The 21211-nt window shown below is 43.1% G+C and overlaps 1 protein-coding gene across 1 annotated transcript; it reads right to left on the minus strand.

Moving 5' to 3' along the window:
* Positions 1-13442: 13442 nt before the first annotated feature.
* Positions 13443-20719, minus strand: RPS15A (ribosomal protein S15a). The gene is made up of 5 exons (XM_021698350.1): positions 20664-20719; positions 19463-19600; positions 18756-18835; positions 14796-14881; positions 13443-13576 (listed from the first exon to the last, which is right to left on the minus strand). The coding sequence occupies exons 2-5, from the start codon at positions 19593-19595 to the stop codon at positions 13483-13485; spliced, it is 393 nt and encodes a 130-aa protein (XP_021554025.1). The 5' UTR covers positions 19596-19600; positions 20664-20719; the 3' UTR covers positions 13443-13482.
* Positions 20720-21211: the final 492 nt, after the last annotated feature.

The raw sequence follows: 21211 nt of genomic DNA on the forward strand, positions 1-21211 counted from the left end.
AGAGTCCACATATACAATTTATTTTTGGCAATGGTGCCAAGAACACACAATGGGGAAAGGTTTGGGGAAAATTGGAAGCTATATGCAGAAGAATGAAATTGGAGTCTTAACCACTCACGAAAATTAATGTGAAATGGATTAAAGATTTAAATGTACCTAAAACTGTAAAACTCCTCCATGAAAACATAGAAAAAAGCTCCTTGACATTAGTCTTGGCAGTGATTTTTTTTGGATAGGACACCCCCAAAGGCACAGGCAACAAAAGCAAAAAGAAGTGGGACTACATCAAACTAAACAGCTTCTGTGCAGCAAAGGAAACAATCAACAAAATGAAAAGGCAACCTAAAGAATGGGAGAAAATATTCGGCAACTATCTATCTGATAAGGGGTTAATATCTAATATAAGGAGTTCATAAACTCAATAGCAAAAAAAAAAATCTGATTTAAAATGGGCAAAGGATCTACACAGACATTTTTCAAAGAAGACATACAGACGGCCAACAGGTACATGAAAATGTGCTCAACATCACTCATCCTCAGGGAAATGCAAATCAAAACCACACTGAGATATCATCTCACACCGGTCAGAATGGCTGTTATCAAAAAGAGAAGAGAGAACAAATGTTGGTGAGGATGTAGAGGAAAGGGAACCCTTGTTCCCTTGTTAGTGAGAATGTAAACTGGTACAGCCGTTACAGAAAACAGTAGGGAGGCTTCTCAAAAAATTAAAAGTAGAACCACCATATGATCCAGCAATCCCGATTCTGGGTATACAGCGAAAGGAAAGGAAATCATTATCTGGAAAAGATACCTATACTCCCAAGTTCGTTGCAGCATTATTCACAATGGCCAAAATATGGAAACAACCTAAGTGTCCATCAATGGATGAATGGACAAAAGAAATGTGTTGTATACGTATATATAATGGAATATTATTCAGCCATTAGAAAGAAGAAAATCCTGCCATTTGCAACAACAGGCGGGAGCCTGGAGAGCATTATGGTAAGTGAATAAGCCAAAGATAGATTCTGTATGGTATCACTTATATGTGAAGCCAAAAAAAAAGAAAAGGTCAAACTCAGAAACAGAGAATAGAAGAGTGATTGTCAGGGCCCCAGGAGCGTATATCAAATCATCATTCTGCATACATGATGGCCTAAGAGGAAGGAGAAGGAAGAGAGCTGGCTGAGTTGCCCCCCCAAAAGCCTACAATCTGATGGGACTGAATGGAAAGAAAATTGAGCCTATCTGTGGGCTTCCCAGACATGGCCCTTCAGCAAGTCTGGTTTAAACTCCATCTCAAGGGCAGCGGAGGAGTTTTTTAGTTTGTTTTTTGTTCTTCCTGATCAGCCTGGGCCGAGCATACTGGACCATACACACTGCTCTCTTCTCTTCCTATTCTGTGTCCACTGACCCCAGGCCCCAGCTCTGCTAAAGATGTCGCTTGTGTGACCACATCCAAAGCTGATAAATGGAAGAACAGGTAGGGGGCACAAACCCTTACCCCAAGCTGGTGAACAGAACTCAAGAATTCACCCCTGGCTTGCAAGGTCAAAGTCTCCCAACGGCCGCTTAGAAGCTCTTAATCCATGAATGAAAGCTTAACTTCCTGCACAGACTAGGACGGCAGGAACAGAAGACTTGAGAAGGATCAACTACTGAGAGAATCCAAACACCCTCCACCAAGGGAAATCCCACTTGTAAAAATAAGAGGATTATTTGGCTGTGAAATTTGCTTAGTAATTGAACGGGAAACGTATTTTGATTCCCAGGGAAAAAGGCAGACACTAAGTAATGCAAATTCCCATTCAGCCAGGAGCCAAAGAAGCAGAAACTGTGAATCACTAGATTCTTCCCCCCCACACACACACACCAGACCCACATTCTATTTCAGGGGAAAGAGACAAAGAAAATCGACACCTCTGACATTTGGATTTTGCTCTAACAGGCAGACTGCTAGAACGGATTGGGGAGGGGGCTGCCCACATTTCCCAACCTCTACCGGAGAGGTCCCCAGAATCACGCGCAGAGGACCAGCTGTATCCTGTGTGTTCTCCTGTGAACCTCTCAGATCCTTTGAGGGCCAACAGGACAGACTGGCTCTTGATCAGGCACTTAAATATGTGGTCCATGCCCCAGTGGGGGTGAAACACAGGGAGTGAGGGACAGAGAGTAGGGTCAACCCTACTCCACTTCCACATCTGGAAAATGTGTATAATCACAGTACCTACCTCATAACGCCGATAGGAACGTTCGGTGAGTTATTACATGAGCAGTGTCTGGAACACAGTATGCAGAGTACGAGTGTGACTATCATCATTGCCATCCCTTTCCCCAGACAAGACAAGGGAAGCTCCAAGGGAAGAAGGCTACAGGCCTACTATCAAGTTGTCAAGCCCTGCCCTCCTCCACACTCGCACTCCCACTCCCACAGCCACTAAGTTACCTTCTACAAGCCTGTCCTTCGGCTGCCTCAGGAAGTGGGGACACGGCACCTTCTCTCCGCTCTGGGAGCAATCATGCTGGAAGCACAGCTGGGCGTGGACCTCCTCTCCCCAGGCACCTCCCCACCTGCCCACACCCGCACGTCCTCAGCTGAAGCTGGGTGCTCCTGGGGGGCTCTCGGCAGCTTTCCCGTGCCATGCTGCACTCTTGGCTAAGAGGCTACAGACGTGCAACCCCATTCAAACCAGCCCGTGTTGGTACTTTAACGGCAAGACAGAACATTTCAGGCACTATGCCTCAGTGTCACCCCATGTGTATCCACTTATTCTGAACACAGTCCCATCCTCATGGCCCCAAAAGACGTCTTTATCTTTAGTGCAGAAAGGAAGCAAGAGAAAGAGAGCTGGTAATTCAAGATGATTTGGGTTCACTTTTCCTCGACACCATTTCTCTTTTTCCCCTTCACAGAGAAGAAAAAAAGAAATGTTGGCTGTTAAAAAGAACTTACACAACATAGTAGTATTCATTTATTTAAAAAAATGTATTTTTTGAGGACCTTTGATGTGCCAGATGCTTCCCAAGTTCGGGACTCCTGCTGGGGAGCGGTGTCTGCCCAGTTTAAAAGAATCCTTACAATACTTACAACGAACATTTCTTGTTATCTGAGGATTTGCTGCCCATGTAATTTGAATTACCATTAATAGTGACTCATCATCTCACCAGCCCACTGCCCTACTGGCCCCCAGGGATCTACACTTTCTGCAAAGTGCTCTAGTATTTCTGGGAGTCCCCAAGTGGTGCCTCACCTATGGTCACAAAGGAGCCCTGCTCCATCAGGAAGCATCTGCTCCAGGAGGGGCTGCCTGGGATGCCCTGAGGACCTTCTGGTATCAGGTCCCACAGCAATCTAGGAGAGCGGGAGAGGATGATTCTCTCTCCTCTTGTGTGTCTTACACTCTGTCAGAGGGATCCCTAATGGGACTTATAAACTTTAGAGAAATAGACTTTCAAAGTTTACATCCAACCCCTCTGTCCAGGAACAGATCTGGGAATGTCTCCAACAAGGGCTGCACCAAATGACAAGGCCAAACTCAGGAATACCCCTTTTCTTGGATTAACAGGGCTGTCTGGTTCTTTCTTAGGCCTCTTCATGGTCCCGCCTCCCTGCCATTTGTCCGACATATTAAGACACATTTAACCAACTGAGCCACCCAGGCGCCCCTATTAAGACACATTTAAATCCCACTCAGAGGGTACCCCAAATATACCTGTAAAAAAAACTTCACTTCCAAGAACATCACCAGACCTCACCCCTCTTTGCGGCAGGGTGGGAGACATCCACATTTTCAGGCTGTGCAGCACTTTTTTTTTATTGAGGTAAAATTCACATAACATAAAATTAACCACTTTAAAGTGTACAATTCAGTGGCATTTAGCACATTCACAATGTTGTAAAATCATCATTTCTATATTCCAAAACATATTCGTATCCCAAAGGGAAACCCATACCCATTAAGCAGGCATCCCCATTCCTCCCTCTTCCCAGCCTGCCATAACCACTTTGTACTATGTCTCCTTTGGAGAAATGTCTATTCAAATCCTCTGCCCATTTTTTAATTACCTTGCCTTTTTGTTGTTGAGTTATGACAGCCCATTATACATTCTGGATACGAGGCACTTATCAGATACATGGTTTGCACTATCTTTCCCCATTCTGTAAGCTGTCTCTTCACTTTCTCGATAGTATCCTTTGGTGTATGAAGGTTTTCAATTGTGATATAGTCAAGTGTATCTATTTTATTGTTGTTGCGCTTTTGGTGTCATATCTAAGAATCCACTGTCAAATTCAAGGTCATGAAAACATATCATATTTTCTTCCAAGAGTTTATTTAGTTTTAGCTCTTACATTTAGGTCTTTGATCCATTCTGAATATTAATTTTTGTATACAATGTGAGTTCAAGGTTCAACTTTCTTTTTCTTTTTTTTTTTTTTTAAGATTTTATTTATTTATTTGACTGAGAGAGACACAGCTAGAGAAGGAACACAAGCAGGGAGAGTGGGAGGGGGAGAAGCAGGCTTCCCACCAAGCAGGGAGCCGGATGCAGGGCTCCATCCCAGGACCCTGGGATCATGACCTGAGCCGAAGGCAGACACTTAACGACTGAGCCACCCAGGCGCCCCAAGGTCCAACTTTCTTTTGCCCGTGAATACCCACTTGCCTTGGCACGTGTTGAAAAGACTATTCTTTCTCCATTAAATAGTTTTGGTACCCTTATCAAAATTTGACCATAGATGTATGGTATTTGTGTGTTTCTAGACTCCCACTCTATTCTATTGATCTAGGTTTGTCTTTATTCCTTCTAGGACCCGCATTTATGCATGTTACATTCTTGATGGTGTACCACGGGTCTCAGGCTCTGACCACTTTCTTCATTCTTCTCTCCTTCTGCTCCGCAGGCTGAATAATCTCAATTGACCTGCCTTTAAGTTCAGGGGTTCCTTCTCTTGCCTGCACAAATCTACTGCTGAGCCCCTCTAGTGAATACATTTTTCATTTCAGTTATTATACTCTTCAGCTCCAAAATTTCTATTTGGTGCCTTTTCTATATTCCTCTCTCTTTACTGATACTCTGTATATGCTGAGACATTGTTCTCCTGGTTTCCTTTAGCTCTTTGAGCATATTTAAAACCATTAGTTTAAGGTCTTTGTTTAGTAAGTCTTTGTTTAGTAAGTCCAATAACCTGGGCTGCCTCATGAACAGTTTCTATATTTTTCTTTTTTCTCTGTGTAAGGCCATAATTTGTTTCTTTGAACAGCTTATGATTTTTGTTGTTGTTGAATACTGGCTATTTTGAATACGTGGCAACTCTGACAGTCAGATTTTCCTTCCTCTCAGGGTTTACTGCTGCCTATTATGGGTTACTGGTACTTGCTTGCTTATAGACTTTCCTCAACTATTTGTGTGAGGTCTGTGCTCTTTGCCACTGAAGTCTGTTTTCCTTTAGCTTATTGGATAGCTGGTATCTTGACAGTTACCTTAAATGTCTGGAGCCAACAAAAGAAACTTGTTTAAGGAAAGAAAAATTACTCTCCTACATCTTTGCAAGATGGAACCGTGTCAGAGCTAAGTCCTCGAATACTTGGCCTGGCTGCTTAGAACTCTGCCTTAGCTTCAACTTTCTTCTCACACAGAGCCTGAAGGCCAGCAAGAGATCAAAGCTTAGTCTTCTCAGGCCTTTGCTGAGTTTGGGTCTCACTCTTTGTTTGCACGTGGCTCTTCTCAATTCCTGGGCATATGCGGAAGCTTTGAAAAGCCCCATTCCCACACATATCTCTGTCCCAACCCCTTCTTTCCCAGGTTTCTTGTCTATTACTTGTCCCAAGTGTTGTCCCCGGCTGCTGAAGCCAGTACCTGTGCCTTTAAATGTTTTCAGCAAAAGCCATCGCCCCTGGGAACATCCTGAGTGAAGATACAGGAAGTCTTTCCACCTGTCCTTGAGGGAGGCACCAGACAGGAGGACACCCACAATCACATTCCTTGAAAGTAAGTTCTATATCGCTTCCTCCAGCACCAGCAACAGCACCAGACGTTTGGGTGCCCACCCTCATGGCATTCAAAATGCCACAGCACTCTCTCACCGTAAAGCTGCAGTCTCTCTCTTCACCAAGTTTTCCCTGTTTTAAGTTTTTCACTAGATTCCGGAGTTCTTCAAAAGCTGATTCTGACAGATTTGGCCAGTTCATTAGTTGTACTGGGAGAGGGACAGAGCCCTGGATTTTTCTATTCTACCATTTTTGGTTGCCCAGCACTTTTTGAGCACTCTGTGCTTGGAGAAAATCCCTATACTGTGAGTCTAAAGATCCCCAAGGTGGAGGCCAGGGACGCGATTTCCCCAGTCTCCCTCCAGCTAGTAGTGCACTTAGAACCTAGCAAGATTGGCCCTGCAACTCAGAATACATCAAAAAGTAAATGTATTAAGGAACACAGGGTGCTGTTGTCACTCAGGATCATATGCTCAGCACTGGCTCAGCATGATCTGTAATCCTAAACATCCCATTTCATAACTAACACTGTTCAGGCCCCAAGGAATGTTCTCCTCACCTCTTGCCCTAAAATCTCTCAACAAAAGGCAATTGTATCTGAAGGTCACAGATTTGTGGGTTGCAGCCTCTGCCAATGTTGTAGACAGACACGGTTTCAGAGTATAAGAAAGAAGTGTTGAAAACACTTAAGAGAAATGACAAATTAACTTCTTTTCAAGTGGCATGCATGCAACGGATTCTAGATTAACAGCAAAGCTGAGCATCCATTTTTCAGCTTCTCCTCATGTTCTCAGCTTATTATCAGCTTATTATAGCAGAGGAACATTCTACAATTTAAACAATTTATGCCACTAATTTATATGGAGGAGAAAAAGACATAAGACATATGAGGTGACACCAATTCTTTACATTAGCAACTAGATTGACAATGAATACTAGAAATGCAAAAAGTTATGTAATAAAAATATTACATAAGATTAATAAAGTTGTTTTCAGGGCGCCTGGGTGGCTCAGATGGTTAAGCGTCTGCCTTCGGCTCAGGTCATGATCTCAGGGTCCTGGGATCGAGTCCCGCATCGGGCTCCCTGCTCCTTGGGAGCCTGCTTCTCCCTCTGCCTCTCTCTCTCTCTCTGTCTCTCATGAATAAATAAATAAAATCTTTAAAAATAAAAAAATAAAAAAATAAAAAAATAAAGTTGTTTTCAAAATATATTTAAGATTTTCAACTTTAAACAATTTTGATTTAAAACTTTGGTATCTATCACTTATACTTGTATTTTGCCCTGTAATTTTAATACTTTTGAATATTTTAGGAAACAACTTCACCGAGTTTTCTGAACATTAAAATTTTCACATTAACTTTCACTTACATTTTTCTATAAAAATATATTCAAAATTTTTTATATTCTGAAATTGTAAATCCTAAAAACTACCTTTTCTTTTTTGTCCTTTAGGTCGTTACTGCCAGCACAACATAAATTACACAAAAACTTTTATGATAACAACATATTTAGTGACTTTATGAAAATGAAGGCAAGAGAAATAAATTTTAAGGAATAAATATATAATAGTTTATAACGCATGAACATCTTATTTTTCTTGCAAATATTGCTGGCCCATCAATTTACTCAAATATATGCAACAATTAAGTTGTTTTCTTTGATATTCTGCCAACTTCATCACATAAAAAGATTTGTTTGGGGTTTTGTTGTTATGAAGCTGTCAAGGTAGGAGAATAGAACATATTTTACTAAACAGCTTGTTAGCTTGAACTATAACTTTTAAATATATAGATCTATGGCACATAGGCCTATTTTTGTTTTGCCCTGGCACCGTCTGCCTGCAGTTGGGGTGTGAACTTCTGATCCACAGAGCACTGCTCCTCAACCTGGGGTGACTGAGTCTGGCAGAGGGATGTGACCATGCCTGGAGACATTTTTGGTTGTCTCAAGTGGCATCTAGAGTGGAGAGGCCACGAATGTTACTAAACACCCTACAAGGCACAAGACAGGTCCCCCTCCACTCCTGCCCCAACAAAGAATTACCCAACCCAAAATGTCCATAGTACCAAGGTTATTCTAGTAAGGGTGACAGAGAAACCTCAAGCTTCTGGAAATGGCAGGGGCAAAGAACTCAGGAGCATGTCAGGGACCTGGGATCACAGAGGAAGCGGTGGTGTCTAGACAAAGCTACAGCAATCCTCCAAACAAAGGCCAGAGGTGGGATAGAAATGTCATGCCTAGCTGCAAAGCCTCCAACCAATTCTCTGCCCCTTCCAGAGATCCCGTGAGTTACCTTACATCCTTTAATAAATTAAACTAGCTTGAGGGGTTTCTGTTTTGTTGCACTGCTAAAGTGGGTAGGACCACTATCCCAGCCCCCATATGAGAGATGACAAGATTGAGCCCCACAAAGTCCCAGAGCACAGTAGTGAAAGAGTTGGAACTAGAGTTGTATTTAGTTTGTTTACAAATGAATGCCTAGAATTTAGCTCAAACCAGTAACTTTTAGCTCAACCAAGTACTTCTTTTTAAGTAAAAGAGGAAAATATTATTTCTTGCTCACAAAATACAACATGGAAAGAGGTAGAACAGCATCTCAGGAAGAGCCCAGACTCCAACACATGAAGACCTGATCTAGCTTATCTGTGCTGCTCACAGACAATCCCAAGTAACTTTTTCCACATGGCAGAAATTATGACAACCAAGAGCACTCAATATTTTTACCTTATAATTTCCACCATTTTAGAGAGAAAAACTTCACATCTTCCAAGTTCAAAATATCCTAAGGCATCTTCAACCTGGTTTGAGGTAGGTGCCCCATTCAGGGACTATCTGTCAAACGGCTCGGGGCTGGGGGTATTTAAGACCCTTGTGGACACTTGGAAGGGGGACAGAGGTGGTTAATGGGAAAAAAACCACATTCAGAACAGCAAATGCTACATCATACCCAGCCAAAGAATCCCGTTTGTTATTCTGTGTCCCATCGTATTCTTTGTAACTCAGCAAACCCTTACTAAATCTGAGATTGCTTGTATCAGCACGTTAGTAACAAATCCAAGTCATCAGGTGACTTCTTGCTCTTCCTACGCTCACTGCTAGATCTCTGCATTGCCACTCTGAGGCCTGGAGTAATAGAGCAGCTACTCCTTCGTACAGAAAGAAAACAGGCACAGAAGTTTCCCACTAGCCACTAAAGGCTCCAGCTTGTCAGACATCACTTGCTGTTCATTCACAGCAAATTCATTGGCCAAAATTGGTCACATGCAAACTACATGTGCCCAGCATGGGGTATTTTGCAAACAGCTCTAATTTACCACTCCAGCACTTTAAAAGCATTGTATGTAATCTTCACAACCGTCACAGGAAGTATTACTATTATCCCCATATTAAAGATGAGGAAACAGACACACAGGCAAGGCAACTGACCAAGGTCACACAGCTAGCGACTGAGGCCAGCATTTGATTCCAAGTCCATTCTCGTAAGCATTCATTTTTTTTACTGCCTCCCTTGGCTTATCCTGTGTGGTCTTCAGCAATTTCATTGCTCATTAGATCATTCAAACATAAAAAGGGGGGACCTGGGTGCCATGACAATGACCTCGTAAAGTGCTATATCCCACTCTATTCCTGATTCTTGGGTCCAGGAATTCTGTGGACTCAAACATAGTATAGCACAGGTTGTAGATAGGATTCCAGTTTTAAAAGCATGGTCTCAAAAAAAAAAAAAAAAAAAGGCATACGCTCCAATGGCCGTGAGGGTCAGAGAGGACTTTTTAGAGACTATATGCATCGTGGATCACCACATCAAAAACTAATGATGTATGGTGACTAACATAATAAAATTTAAAAAAAAAAAAGAGAATACATGCTGGTCACACATAGATGGTCGTGCACAGGTTCCCCTGCGTAGAGCTCAGTTTATTAGAGGTTAATAAGCTCCAATGAGGGCAGGGACTAGACGTTGTACACCCTTGTAGCCCAAATGCCTACACATGGTAAACATCTTATACTCGTTACATTAAAGACCAGAAAGCAAGACAGAACTTAAGGGCCAGGAAACAGTCTGTGCATTTAAACCCTGACTTTGCCACTTTATAGTATCTTGAACCAATGACTTCACAACTCTTGTGCTTCACTTTTTTCACTCGAAAAACTAGAGCCAGTTAATAGTAGCCATGATGTAGAATTGTCAAGATTAAATGAGATGGTGTATGTAAGCTTAGTTCCACACCTGACATATAGTAAACATTCAATAAGCACTAAAAACTATTAGTCTTACTAAGGCCTTCGTATTTTTAGAAGAAAAGATTAACAGCACATGTTCTTTTGGAGGGAAGATTAATGGCAGAAGTGACTTTTTAAGCTGGCTTTTAGGAACATCTCCAGGGAACAGGAAAAAGGCACAGCAGGGGGAGCCTTAAGCAAAGGCTCGGAAGTGGGGCACATAGGGGTTCACTTTAGAATTACGATTGGTGGGTGTTTGGGAGAATAGTGGATTAGACTGGAAAGCCAAGAGAGAATGAGATTTGGGATCTCCCAGAGCTTTGCTTTTTTGGGGGTCAGGAGTGGAAACTCCCTAGCCTTCAGTGAAAAAATCATCTCTCCGATGTTGACCAGACCAAGAAAGACCCTCTCCCTTGCCCAGAGAACTCCGTGCTCTTCTATCTAGCAACATTACCAGAGTTACCCCACATTACCCAGAGGTTAAGGCAAACCAACCTCTAAATGAGAACATAGGATGCACTGATCATGGACATCTGTGTGGTGGTTCTTTTGACCTATCTAAATTTCTTTCAGTTTCTTTTTAAAGATTTTATTTATTTATTGGAGAGAGAGAGAGTGGGAGAGAGCATGAGAGGTGAAAGGGTCAGAGGGAGAAGCAGACTCCCCACCGAGCGGGGAGCCCGACATGGGACTCGATCCTGAGCCTCCAGGATCATGACCTGAGCCGAAGGCAGTCGCTTAACCAACTGAGCCACCCAGGCGCCCTTTCTTTCAGTTTCTGATCAAAGGCTCTATGCTGTATGGGATCTCTCCAGAAAAATGCATGGGTGTCACCAATTTTGCAGGTTCTTTTCAGAAAATTCGTCTCTGACATCTGTCGATAGATTTTAGGTTAAGAACCCAGGGTCTGGATAGGTGCTGAGGGCCCTTTTAACACTGCCTCAAAGTGCATCTGGTAGGTCCAAGAAGCATGTCACTCCTCACCACCCCAATCCCCCTAACCTCCGCCTGCCTGCGGCAGTGGCAGGCTGGGAGGGAATTCTGGGTTCACAGCACACCTGAGGCAAGTTTTCCTGCCAGGAGGAACCTAAACTGTCTCCAGACCCTCAAACCTTGGGAGTCTAACCTGGGCCAACCAGCCCATAGCTCATGTTTACTGGGTCTCAGAAACATGGGCTAAAGCCATCTGCTTCCCCATAAATACAAAGGACATGTGCTGTTAAATCCATCAACTGGCCACCCAATTTTCCCTACCTCAGCACCTACTTTTTTCTACCCTTCACCACTTCAAAGGACATTGGATCCCCACTAAATGGTGGGGACAAATGGGGCCATTTTCTTGTCCTATTTTAGTACCTGGTACCAGTGCCCAGGAAGATGAGAATTCAATCAAGACGTACTTACTGAAGCATCCAGTGTGACAAGCCTTAAGGTTAGGGGTGAGATACAATAGTATACAAAACATGACCTGTCTTCCAAGGGCTTACAATCTTGACATTAACAGAAAACGATCAACAATCAGCTTTGAAGATCCTTCTGGACTCACTCCACCTGTGTCTGACAAATTCAACTGTCTATATATGACTATCAAGTGCTAATTAACGTACTTTACATAATCTCATCTTTCCCCTAACAACTTTGAAGTAGGTTTTTCCCTTATTCCCATTATGCAGATGAGGAAATCAAAGCTACTTAGCAGAAAAGCAAACTTTATTTCTGGTCTGTTAAACCCCTAAAGCCCACATTAATTATGTGTGGTCTTCCAAACATTGGAGGCCCTAAACCCAGATACACCTGTCAACCAGCTTTCTTCTAACATTTTACCAAGTGAGGCCTACTAACCGGGGCCATTACTTAACACATCTCTAGAGCCAGTCTTGGCATTCCTTGCTAGTTCCCACATCTTACGTAATCCCTCCTTTGTTACTATTACTGAATGCTTGCCATGACCCGGCCCTGGGCTGTTTCAAGTGTGCTCTCACTTAGCATCCCCATGGAGTATTTTTCTCTTTTTACCTGACACAGGGAGACCCACAGAAGTTGTCACTTGCCAGAGATCATTTTACAACCAGGGCAGTGATAATTCAACATCCCTACCCAGACTGAGATACCGGAGTGTTAAAAACTGCCTGACCTACCAGAAAGTCAAAAAGTAGTCTTCTAGATGAGTTATCAAAACAACCTAAACAGTTTAAAGTATCCCCTGCCTGGCAAATATAGCTTGGCCAGGTGCACAATGACCTATCTGGGCTCTCCTCCAAGCTTCCTTTCTCCTTGGCCAGACCTAGACTTTCCAAGAATCAAGTCTAGCCTGTGCTGTCCAACATGAACACCAGCCACATGTGGCTATGTAAAGTGGCTAGCCTCAATTAAAACGTGCCTTAAGTGTAAATAAATGTACAGTATACATAATTTCAGAGACTTATTACAAGGAGTAAAATTCCATTATCAGTATGTTGAAAGTGTATCATTTTGAACACAAATGTTATTAAAAAACCAATCCAAACTGTTTAATAAGAGTTTTACAAAGCCACTAAAAGTGGTTCTTGTTCCATTACTGGACAGCACTGCTTACAAAGGGGCAGCATAGCCCTGGTGTACTTCACAGAAGCCGCCCTACCCGCTGGTGGTGGAGGTCTTCACAAGCACTCTCCCAGGTGAAGTGGCCCAGCAAACTAATTCTTCTCTAGTCCAGGAATACATTTGTGACAGGTTTACAGTAAAACCAGTTTTTAAACAAGATTTCATTTTTCTAAATGACGTCTTACAAACACACACTGCTAAAATGTTATTAACATGCCATCCAAATTTACTTTGAGATGCATCTTAGTGATCTGTGGGCTCTAGTTGTCTGCTCCCTGCCTGCTTCCTTATGAGCACTTACACAGTTAACTGTAGCCTGGTCGTATCTTTAGGGCAGTAAACAACTGTGCATGAAATGTGTATAGTCAAGCTAAAAACAGGGCACCACTCCTTCCAGGGTTAATATAAGACTCCAGAAGAGAAAGCATCACCACCTGGACCCCAACCCAGATTCAGCCATCCAGGGCTAGATACAACCTCCTCTGGTGAGCCATGAGCATGATGGTGGGGTTAGCACAAGTCAAGACTTCCTTGTTCACTTCAGGGAAACAGCACTCCCCGATTAACACAAAGGCTGTACACTGCTGCAGACGCTCTTGCTAACTCTGCTGTAAAGTTCAAAACGACCGAGTGAAGCACCAGAGTCCATTGAGGCATTTTATTTGCAAGTATGTATTACATCCCTAGAAAAAGAATCCCAGGATTTTCCCTCCTGTGTGTTTTCGTCTTGCTTCTTCATGGTCCATGATGCCAGCTGAGGTTGTCAGTACAATGAAACTATGGAGAGTTAAAAAAGAAAACGCTGGTGAGTTTTTCCTAAAAATAGTTCAACACAGAGCGGCTTTCTGGTACAGAAAAAGACCAACATTCAAAAGTGCTTAAGACGCTTTCCCATAATAAGACGCAGAAACTAATACTGCCTACTTGGCCAGCAGTGCAGACATAGCTCCTGGAACCCAAAGACCCAAATCCAAAAACCTCAGCTACACAATGCACTCACACAGCCTTGCCCTCGGCTAACACTGAGAAACAATGCTGTTAAGCTTAATTGAAAATGAAGACTGAACTTTGATTTCAAAATGCCACTTTCTGTTCTCAGGTAGGGAGACAGAGTTTAAAGCAATAACGTGTTGCTATAAACTTGACTGAATTGTTTCTGCCACTTACATGATCACAGAAAAGCTACTGTAAAGAGACAGTCGGGTGGACAATGGAAATCCCACTTGGCCTGGCTACCTCATGGGTTACTATGGGGATCGAGGTAAGACACATAAGGTGGTATGCCAACTCTGAGGCATTAACATTAGTATCATAATTACAATCAGAAATGACTCACTCGTAGCACTGTACCTGTAACACAGTAACCATGAAGTGGGAGTAAATTCAACCACATCACCAAATATATGATGGGGGGGGGGGGGCTTAAGTACTTAACCACAAACAGATAAGCACTTACTGTGTTGTGTCAGATACTGAAGTTCTTTACCAGAATTAAATCAGATGATAAAATAATTTAAGAGAATAATTACCATTTTTACAGATGAAGAAACCAAGGCCATGAGCTACCCAAGGCCTCAGAGCTTTAAAGTAGGAAAGCAAGGATTTGTACTCCATCTCTTACCAAGAATGAAGAAATTGAGTTTCTCCAGAAGCCTAGGGTTCAGAAGTGATTCTAGCCATAGAACGGGAGCACAATAAACATACAGTATCAACTATATGCACTGAGCCAAAAGAGCAGACATTTAAGGGGACACATATATGCTGTCTCTCAGTTAGCCTGGACTCTCACAGGTCTCTCAGAACCTGAAGCCTAGCACATGAAATGTGGCAACACCTAACAATTAATCCTTGAATCAAGATGGTTGGGGATGGAGACAATTACTACTATAATAACAACAACAAAAGCCAAACAAACAAAAAACTCAGCTCAAGTCAAACTGCACCACAGCAATCTTTAGCATTGCTATTTTTTTTTTAATGAGGAAAACTGACTCACCCAAACTGGCGGGACGGGAGCAGGTTATTCTGCCATTTTTCTAGATCTTTCAGTTGTACATCAAATCTGGGGCTGATCACTCCACACTGTAAAAGCATAACAGAAAACACTGTTCACATCTTACCAATAACAGAGAAATTTAGTACACAAACAGCATTTACATCTGAATAGTCACAGAAACCAGCCAAATCAACATTTCATTGGTAACTATTCTGTGCCATCTTGATATAAAGGTCATTTGAGGGGTGCCTGGGTGGCTCAGCTGTTAAGCATATGCCTTCAGCTCAGGTCATGATCCCAGGGTCCTGGGATCGAGCCCCGCATCAGGCTCCTATTTGGCGGGAAGCCTGTTTCTCCCTCTCCCACTCCCCCTGCCTATGTTCCCTCTCTTGCTGTCTCTCTCTGTCAAATAAATAAATAAAATCCTTAAAAAAAAATGTCATTTGAAAAATATACTGAGTTAGGACTATGCCTGCCTAGGGAGAGAAAAAGTATTTAAAAAGTCAACACATGATGTGGTAAGAATTGCATGTTATACTGAACTGATGAATCACTGAACATTGTATCAAAAACCAATGATGCACTATACCTTGGCTAATTGAATTTGAATAAATTTTTTTAAAAAATATGCAAAAAGAGGGTGCCTGGGTGGCTCAGTTGGTTGAGCGACTGCCTTCGGCTCAGGTAATGATCCTGGAGTCCCTGGATGGAGTCCCATCGGGCTCCCTGCTCGGCAGGGAGTCTGCTTCTCCCTCTGACCCTCCCTCCTCTCATGTGCTCTCTCTCATTCTCTCTCTCTCAAATAAATAAATAAAATCTTAAAAAAAAAATTTTTTTAAATAAATAAATAAAAATATGCAAAAAGAAAAAAAGTCAACAGAGGGGGCGCCTGGGTGGCTCAGTCAGCTGGCTAAGCATCTGCCTTCGCCTCAGGTCCTGATCCCAGGGTGCTGGGATCAAACCCCATGTCAACAGGGAGTCCGCTTCTCCCTCTGCCTATTGAAACCCCTGCTTATGCTCTTTCTCTGTCAAGTAAAATCTTTAAATTTAAAAATATAAATAAATAAAGTCAACAGAAGAGGGAGAACACAAGGCAATACAGGGGAAGGTCAGGTTCAAAGCATACATCTCTATGGGCTAGGGAGCTGTCCCAGAACAAATGGTCAGATTTTAAAGAGATAAAGAGACCAAGCCTTAGACAAAATTGTAGTCAAAATTTTTTTACATAGTGAGGCTGAAATGAATGTGGAGGGTCTCAAGTCCTTCACCTATAAACTAAAAGTGCAAATACTAGAATTTTTAAAAAACAAATTCCAGACACTAAACTAAAATCTAAGAACTGGTATTCCACATCAGCGAACTACCAGGATACATTTACAACCCCAGCCAAGATTTTCCAAACTAATCTGGCAGAATGGGTGGAAGGCAGAAAGAGCAGAGTTCTTAGTTATCCCACCTGTTTGCTACTGGGACAAAGCAACAACTATCTTCCAATGTGAGAACTCTCCAAGAGCCAAAGTACTCAACTCTAGTCATTCAGTTATATGAAAATCCTAAAACACAATAAATGTTCAAATATCTACTAGCAGGCTATTTGCTGGGTTTACTAAGTAAAAGCTGACGGAATCAAGACTCCTTCATTAGAGCTAAACATGACCCCATCCCTGCTCACATTCCTACTCTACAAATCACTCATACACTTGAAAGTATCAACGCAGAAAGGTTCCTGCTATTTATACACCAGAAATGGATCATGTGAGAACACTTAGGATTAGTACCATTAAAGTGTAAACTCCAGAGAACTAAGAGAACAGTTAGACACTTGTGTGCCCACATCCACACAAGTTCCAAAATGCCTAAGAGGAAACTAAAGGAGACTATGAGGTTAGAACTTACTCAACCTTTTAACACAGTTACACTTCCGCAGGCAGATCTGAACCCAAAATGGCCCAAATCCCCTAAGTCAGGGGCCCACTCAGGTTCTCCTTTTCATGACATGATTTTAACAGCTACAGTGTCAACTGTCAAGGGCAATCCCACAATATGGACATAGGAATAGAGAAATACAGTCCTTTCTCCAAGTAGATTCTTCTGAGGCCTCGACTCCACCACACCAGGGCTTTTATTTATTCCAGCAGCAAAATCCCTCACTCAGCTAATAGAATTGAACCTTTCCCAAACCAGACAGATCTTAGGATGTGACCAAACCAGAATTTTTGTCTAATTTCTAACACTACCTTACTTTTCAGCCCCATTAAACTTCCACAGTATGGGGTATATCCATCTCTTGCATGAAGGTAACTGCAGAAACACTGTCCTACAAAGGAGGAAAACTCAACTTCAGAGAAACTGAAAACTGAAGTTTGTTTTGCCCAACCAAAGTCAAATAGCTAGGGGTGCCTGGTTGGCTCAGTCGTTTAAGCGTTTGCCTTGGACTCAGGTCACTATCTCAGGGCCCTGCTCAGCGGGGAGCCTGCTTCTCCCTCTGCCTCTGCCCCTACCCGCCCTCCTCATTCTCTCTCTCCTCTCAAATAAATAAAATCTGGGGGGGAAAAAAAAGGTCAGACAGCTAAGGAGCAGGGTCTGGATTTCAACTACCTCTTAGCCAGAATGTTTCAAATTACGTTACCACAGAACAAGGATGCCATAAATGAGTTCCACTTGGGAAATTCTCGGCTCAAACTTATTTCTCATGTTTATTTCTCAAGTTTTATATATAGTGAATATTCAAAAGGAATTCGGTGCACAGCACTTATCCAACTGAAGATTTTTTGGGGTTTTTGTTTTTTTTTTTAAACATCAAGTCAATCTTACGCAGGACAGTTTTAAGATGTTCTATAAACTTTGTACTGGAACCAGCTCCTCCAATGGCTACCGACTTGTTGGGAGACTTTGAGCATAACTCCTATCTCAGGATCCCAACTCCTAAAATTAGGAAAAAACACACCCTTTTCTACTTCAAGAACACGCTGTAAGGGTCAAAGTGAGAAACAATAGTGAATCCAAATTCTACTTTGGCGTTGGAGTCTAAGGGCTAACAATAACAAAATACAGTCTCAAAATTAACTTGAAAACTCTTCTAACCCCTCCTAAAAACTTCACACCCAGTAGTTTTATCTAACATTAGGTATCCACCCACACATGAAGCAAGTTCACTATATAGGGAAGCAACTTTGTAGAACAAATTGTTGGACCAGGGAATAACCTTACCAATCAATCTGGCCCCTGCCACTAACCACGACTCATTTCTGGGCCTGTTTTCCCCTCATCTGTGTTGGACCACAGGATGTCAGGCTCCTTGTAAATCTGAAAGCTAGAAACCTGAACACAAAAAGCAGGGTAGCAATTCAGGGACCCTAACTTGTTATAGACACCTATCCCCAAAATACATGCAGTAAATTAAGCCACAAAGTCAAAAGATCAAATAGATCCACTAGGTTATGCTGACAAGTCAAACTGAAAGGGAGTACAAAACTCAAGACACCCATACAGCCCACACCAGCAAAAATTAAGTATTAATATTGTTAGAGAACCACATTCAGTTCAAAAAACACAACATAATCACCAAGAGAGAGAAGGAACAAAGTTATTTACAGCTAGGATTAAAGGCCCCCCTTGGACGGCGTTAAGTTCAAGCCAGTGGGCAGGCAGCAGACCATCCAATATTCAAACACCAGTACCATCAGGTGCTCCTTTCACCCCCACCCTCCAGCATCTCCCTTCAGATGGCCCATACCCCACAATCATTAGGGCAACTAACAATTCTAGATCAAATACAATCCTGGAGAAAAATCAATCAAAATGTGATATAAAAATTAATGATTTTAACCAACTCCCCTTTTTCCCCTAGATAGAGCAAGCACACCACGACTTTGGTTTTACAAGGGAAATTACAACATGTTTAACACCATGTTTGATAATTCTTAAGCATCTTCTTTGTGGAAAATAGTCAATTCTTACCTTGTTTAACCTGCCCGTGAGGTTCACGACAATCTTCCCCGCTCTGTGATCATCAATGATTTCAAATTCGCCAATGTAACCTACAGAAAATAACTGGCTGTATTAAAGGGCAGATATGAATTTAAGAGACCTAAATATTTATGCTCTAGTATTCCCACTGTTGGCTTATTGGGTTCTTTCACATCATCTCAGTGACTGTTTCTCTGATCAGTTTAGGCAAAGACAGCTGCTCTGAATCAAAACTTTTAGAGCCTAATATTTTAAACTTAGGGGCCAACACCCAAAAACAACCCACTCTGCAATTCTAACAGAGGAATTATTTTCCCCTTGCCCATCCCAATGGCTACTTTGTGCCCAAGACATGTAACATTCTCCTTTCCATCCAAAGCCCTTGGAAGAGCTCAGGACCTGTTCCATGGCATGCTGGATGGCATGTTGCAGCTGCGCTATTACACAAAGAAAGGCCAGGTTAGCTCCCGAACTACTAGCAGAGAAAGAGTCAAACTTCCTCCTTTCAACAGTCCTTTCTCAAAATAGCTTCTGTCCAAGCTATCCTGTCCACAGCCCAACTCAACTATCTTAGCTCCCCAGTATGACTGCCACCTTGCTCCCCCATCTTCCCAGCCCTCTCCTGCACCCTTCATTTCTATACAACTGATTCCTTTAATATTCTCACATGAAAACGTAAGACACAGCAACACACTTACCATGCTTCATCATCACAGTGAGAAACCGGACGATGACTTTGGAGCACGGCCTAATAAGAACCTGGCGTTTGCCTCTCTTCTCAGCATTGTTAATGCTCTTGAGAGCATCTGCCAGGACATTCATGCGCACCATTATGGCTGTTCAGGTAAGGAAAGAGAGTTTTACCGGCATTCTCAACATCAAAAGGCACCCAATCATTCCAGCAGGAAGACCTCCTTTTCTTTCTGCCTCTACCATTAAGTTGTCCTATCTCTAAGCAGACAGGTTCCCCAGCGCAATGTGAGCTACCAAAACGACAATATCGCCTACAGTCGGTCCGTTATTCAGAACGGGGCCCTGAGCGTCACCGGGCAGGTCTTCCGAACTTTTCAAATCCGGCAGCACCTGTACTATTAACACTGTCCTTTAAATCAACCAACTCAATGTCAGTCTTGTCCTAACATGCAGAAGATACCACTTTCACTAACACTCATAACTAATAAAACGTCCGTTCTTGCGCCAGCCACAATTGTGTCCTGACAGCAACCGTACCACAGTGGCCAAGTAGGAACTTTTTACGTGCACCAGACTCGACTCCATCCTAATGGGCACGAACTGCAAGACGCTCTAGTAACGCTGGGAAAGCTAAGGATGGAGGCCAAAGCACACTTCAAGCCCCGACTCTAAGGATCCAACTTGCCTCCTCAAGCCCAATCAAGTCTCAAGGGAAATCCTGGAGCCCAGAAGATCCAGGTTAGTACCCTGCAAACTGCCATCCCAGGCAGAATGCAGTCTTCCCTTCTGAGTGGCCTCAGCCTCCTAAGCTCATAGCGCGGCGGCAGTAATGGGAAGCTGCACAGCCCACGTCGGCCACTGTCCCCGATGCTTCCCGCCGCCCGGAGCCAAGGCGCTGCCTCAACTACTGAGGGGAGGTCCTGGAGCCGCCGACCAAGCTGGGGCTACCGCCTCTCCGAACGGTCGACAGCTCCGGTTCCCGCCAGTGCTGCGGCCTGAGCTTCATAGGCCGGCCTCCCCGAAGTGCAGAGCGTGAGGCGGACGGGCATGACTCTCCCCTACGCCCGCCCAAGGCCCCGCAAGGGCAGCATCCTCGGCCCAGGAGGGCCCTGGCATCATCAGACAGCACCGAAGTCGAGGCTCAGACTGCAGGATGGCCCGGATAGCCAACGGATAATGTTGACCGGCTCAGACAGAGACACTCACCGGCACGGAAAGATGGCGGAAAGAGGGCGGGAGGGGCGAGCGCACGGAGTTATGGGAAGCGAGTGGCCTATCGCGAGACTTTCAAAGGCGAGCCAAAAAAATACATTGCCTGGTAGAAGAAGGCGGATGAAGGGGCGGAGCCTCTTAAGGGGTGAGACGTAGAGAGTCGATAGAATCGACCGCTCCAGGGGAGACCAAGGGAAGATAGTGGTAGCTTCCTTCTGGCATTTAGTCTGTAAAAATGAAAAACTGAAAAGGGCCTAGATATTTGCTAATTTCTGTTATAATAAGCGTTCACCATTTAGAATAAATTTTTATATTTGGGTATTTATAATTGCGGGTCTGAAAGGACCCGCACAAATCGATAACTGCCTCTGAAGGGGGCCTTAGGAACTGGAAAGACTTGCTTTTCTCCTTACAGAACTTTGTTTTTTCAAATCTGTGTATGGATTATTTTTTCAAAAAAGTCAAAAATATTTTTTAAGTCGGTGCTACCTTTATGACTCTCCCTAACTTTTTTTTTTTTTTTAAGATTATCTATTTAGGGC

This window comes from Neomonachus schauinslandi, chromosome 5 (genome assembly GCF_002201575.2).
Source record: "Neomonachus schauinslandi chromosome 5, ASM220157v2, whole genome shotgun sequence".
NCBI classification, from domain to species: Eukaryota; Metazoa; Chordata; class Mammalia; order Carnivora; family Phocidae; genus Neomonachus; species Neomonachus schauinslandi.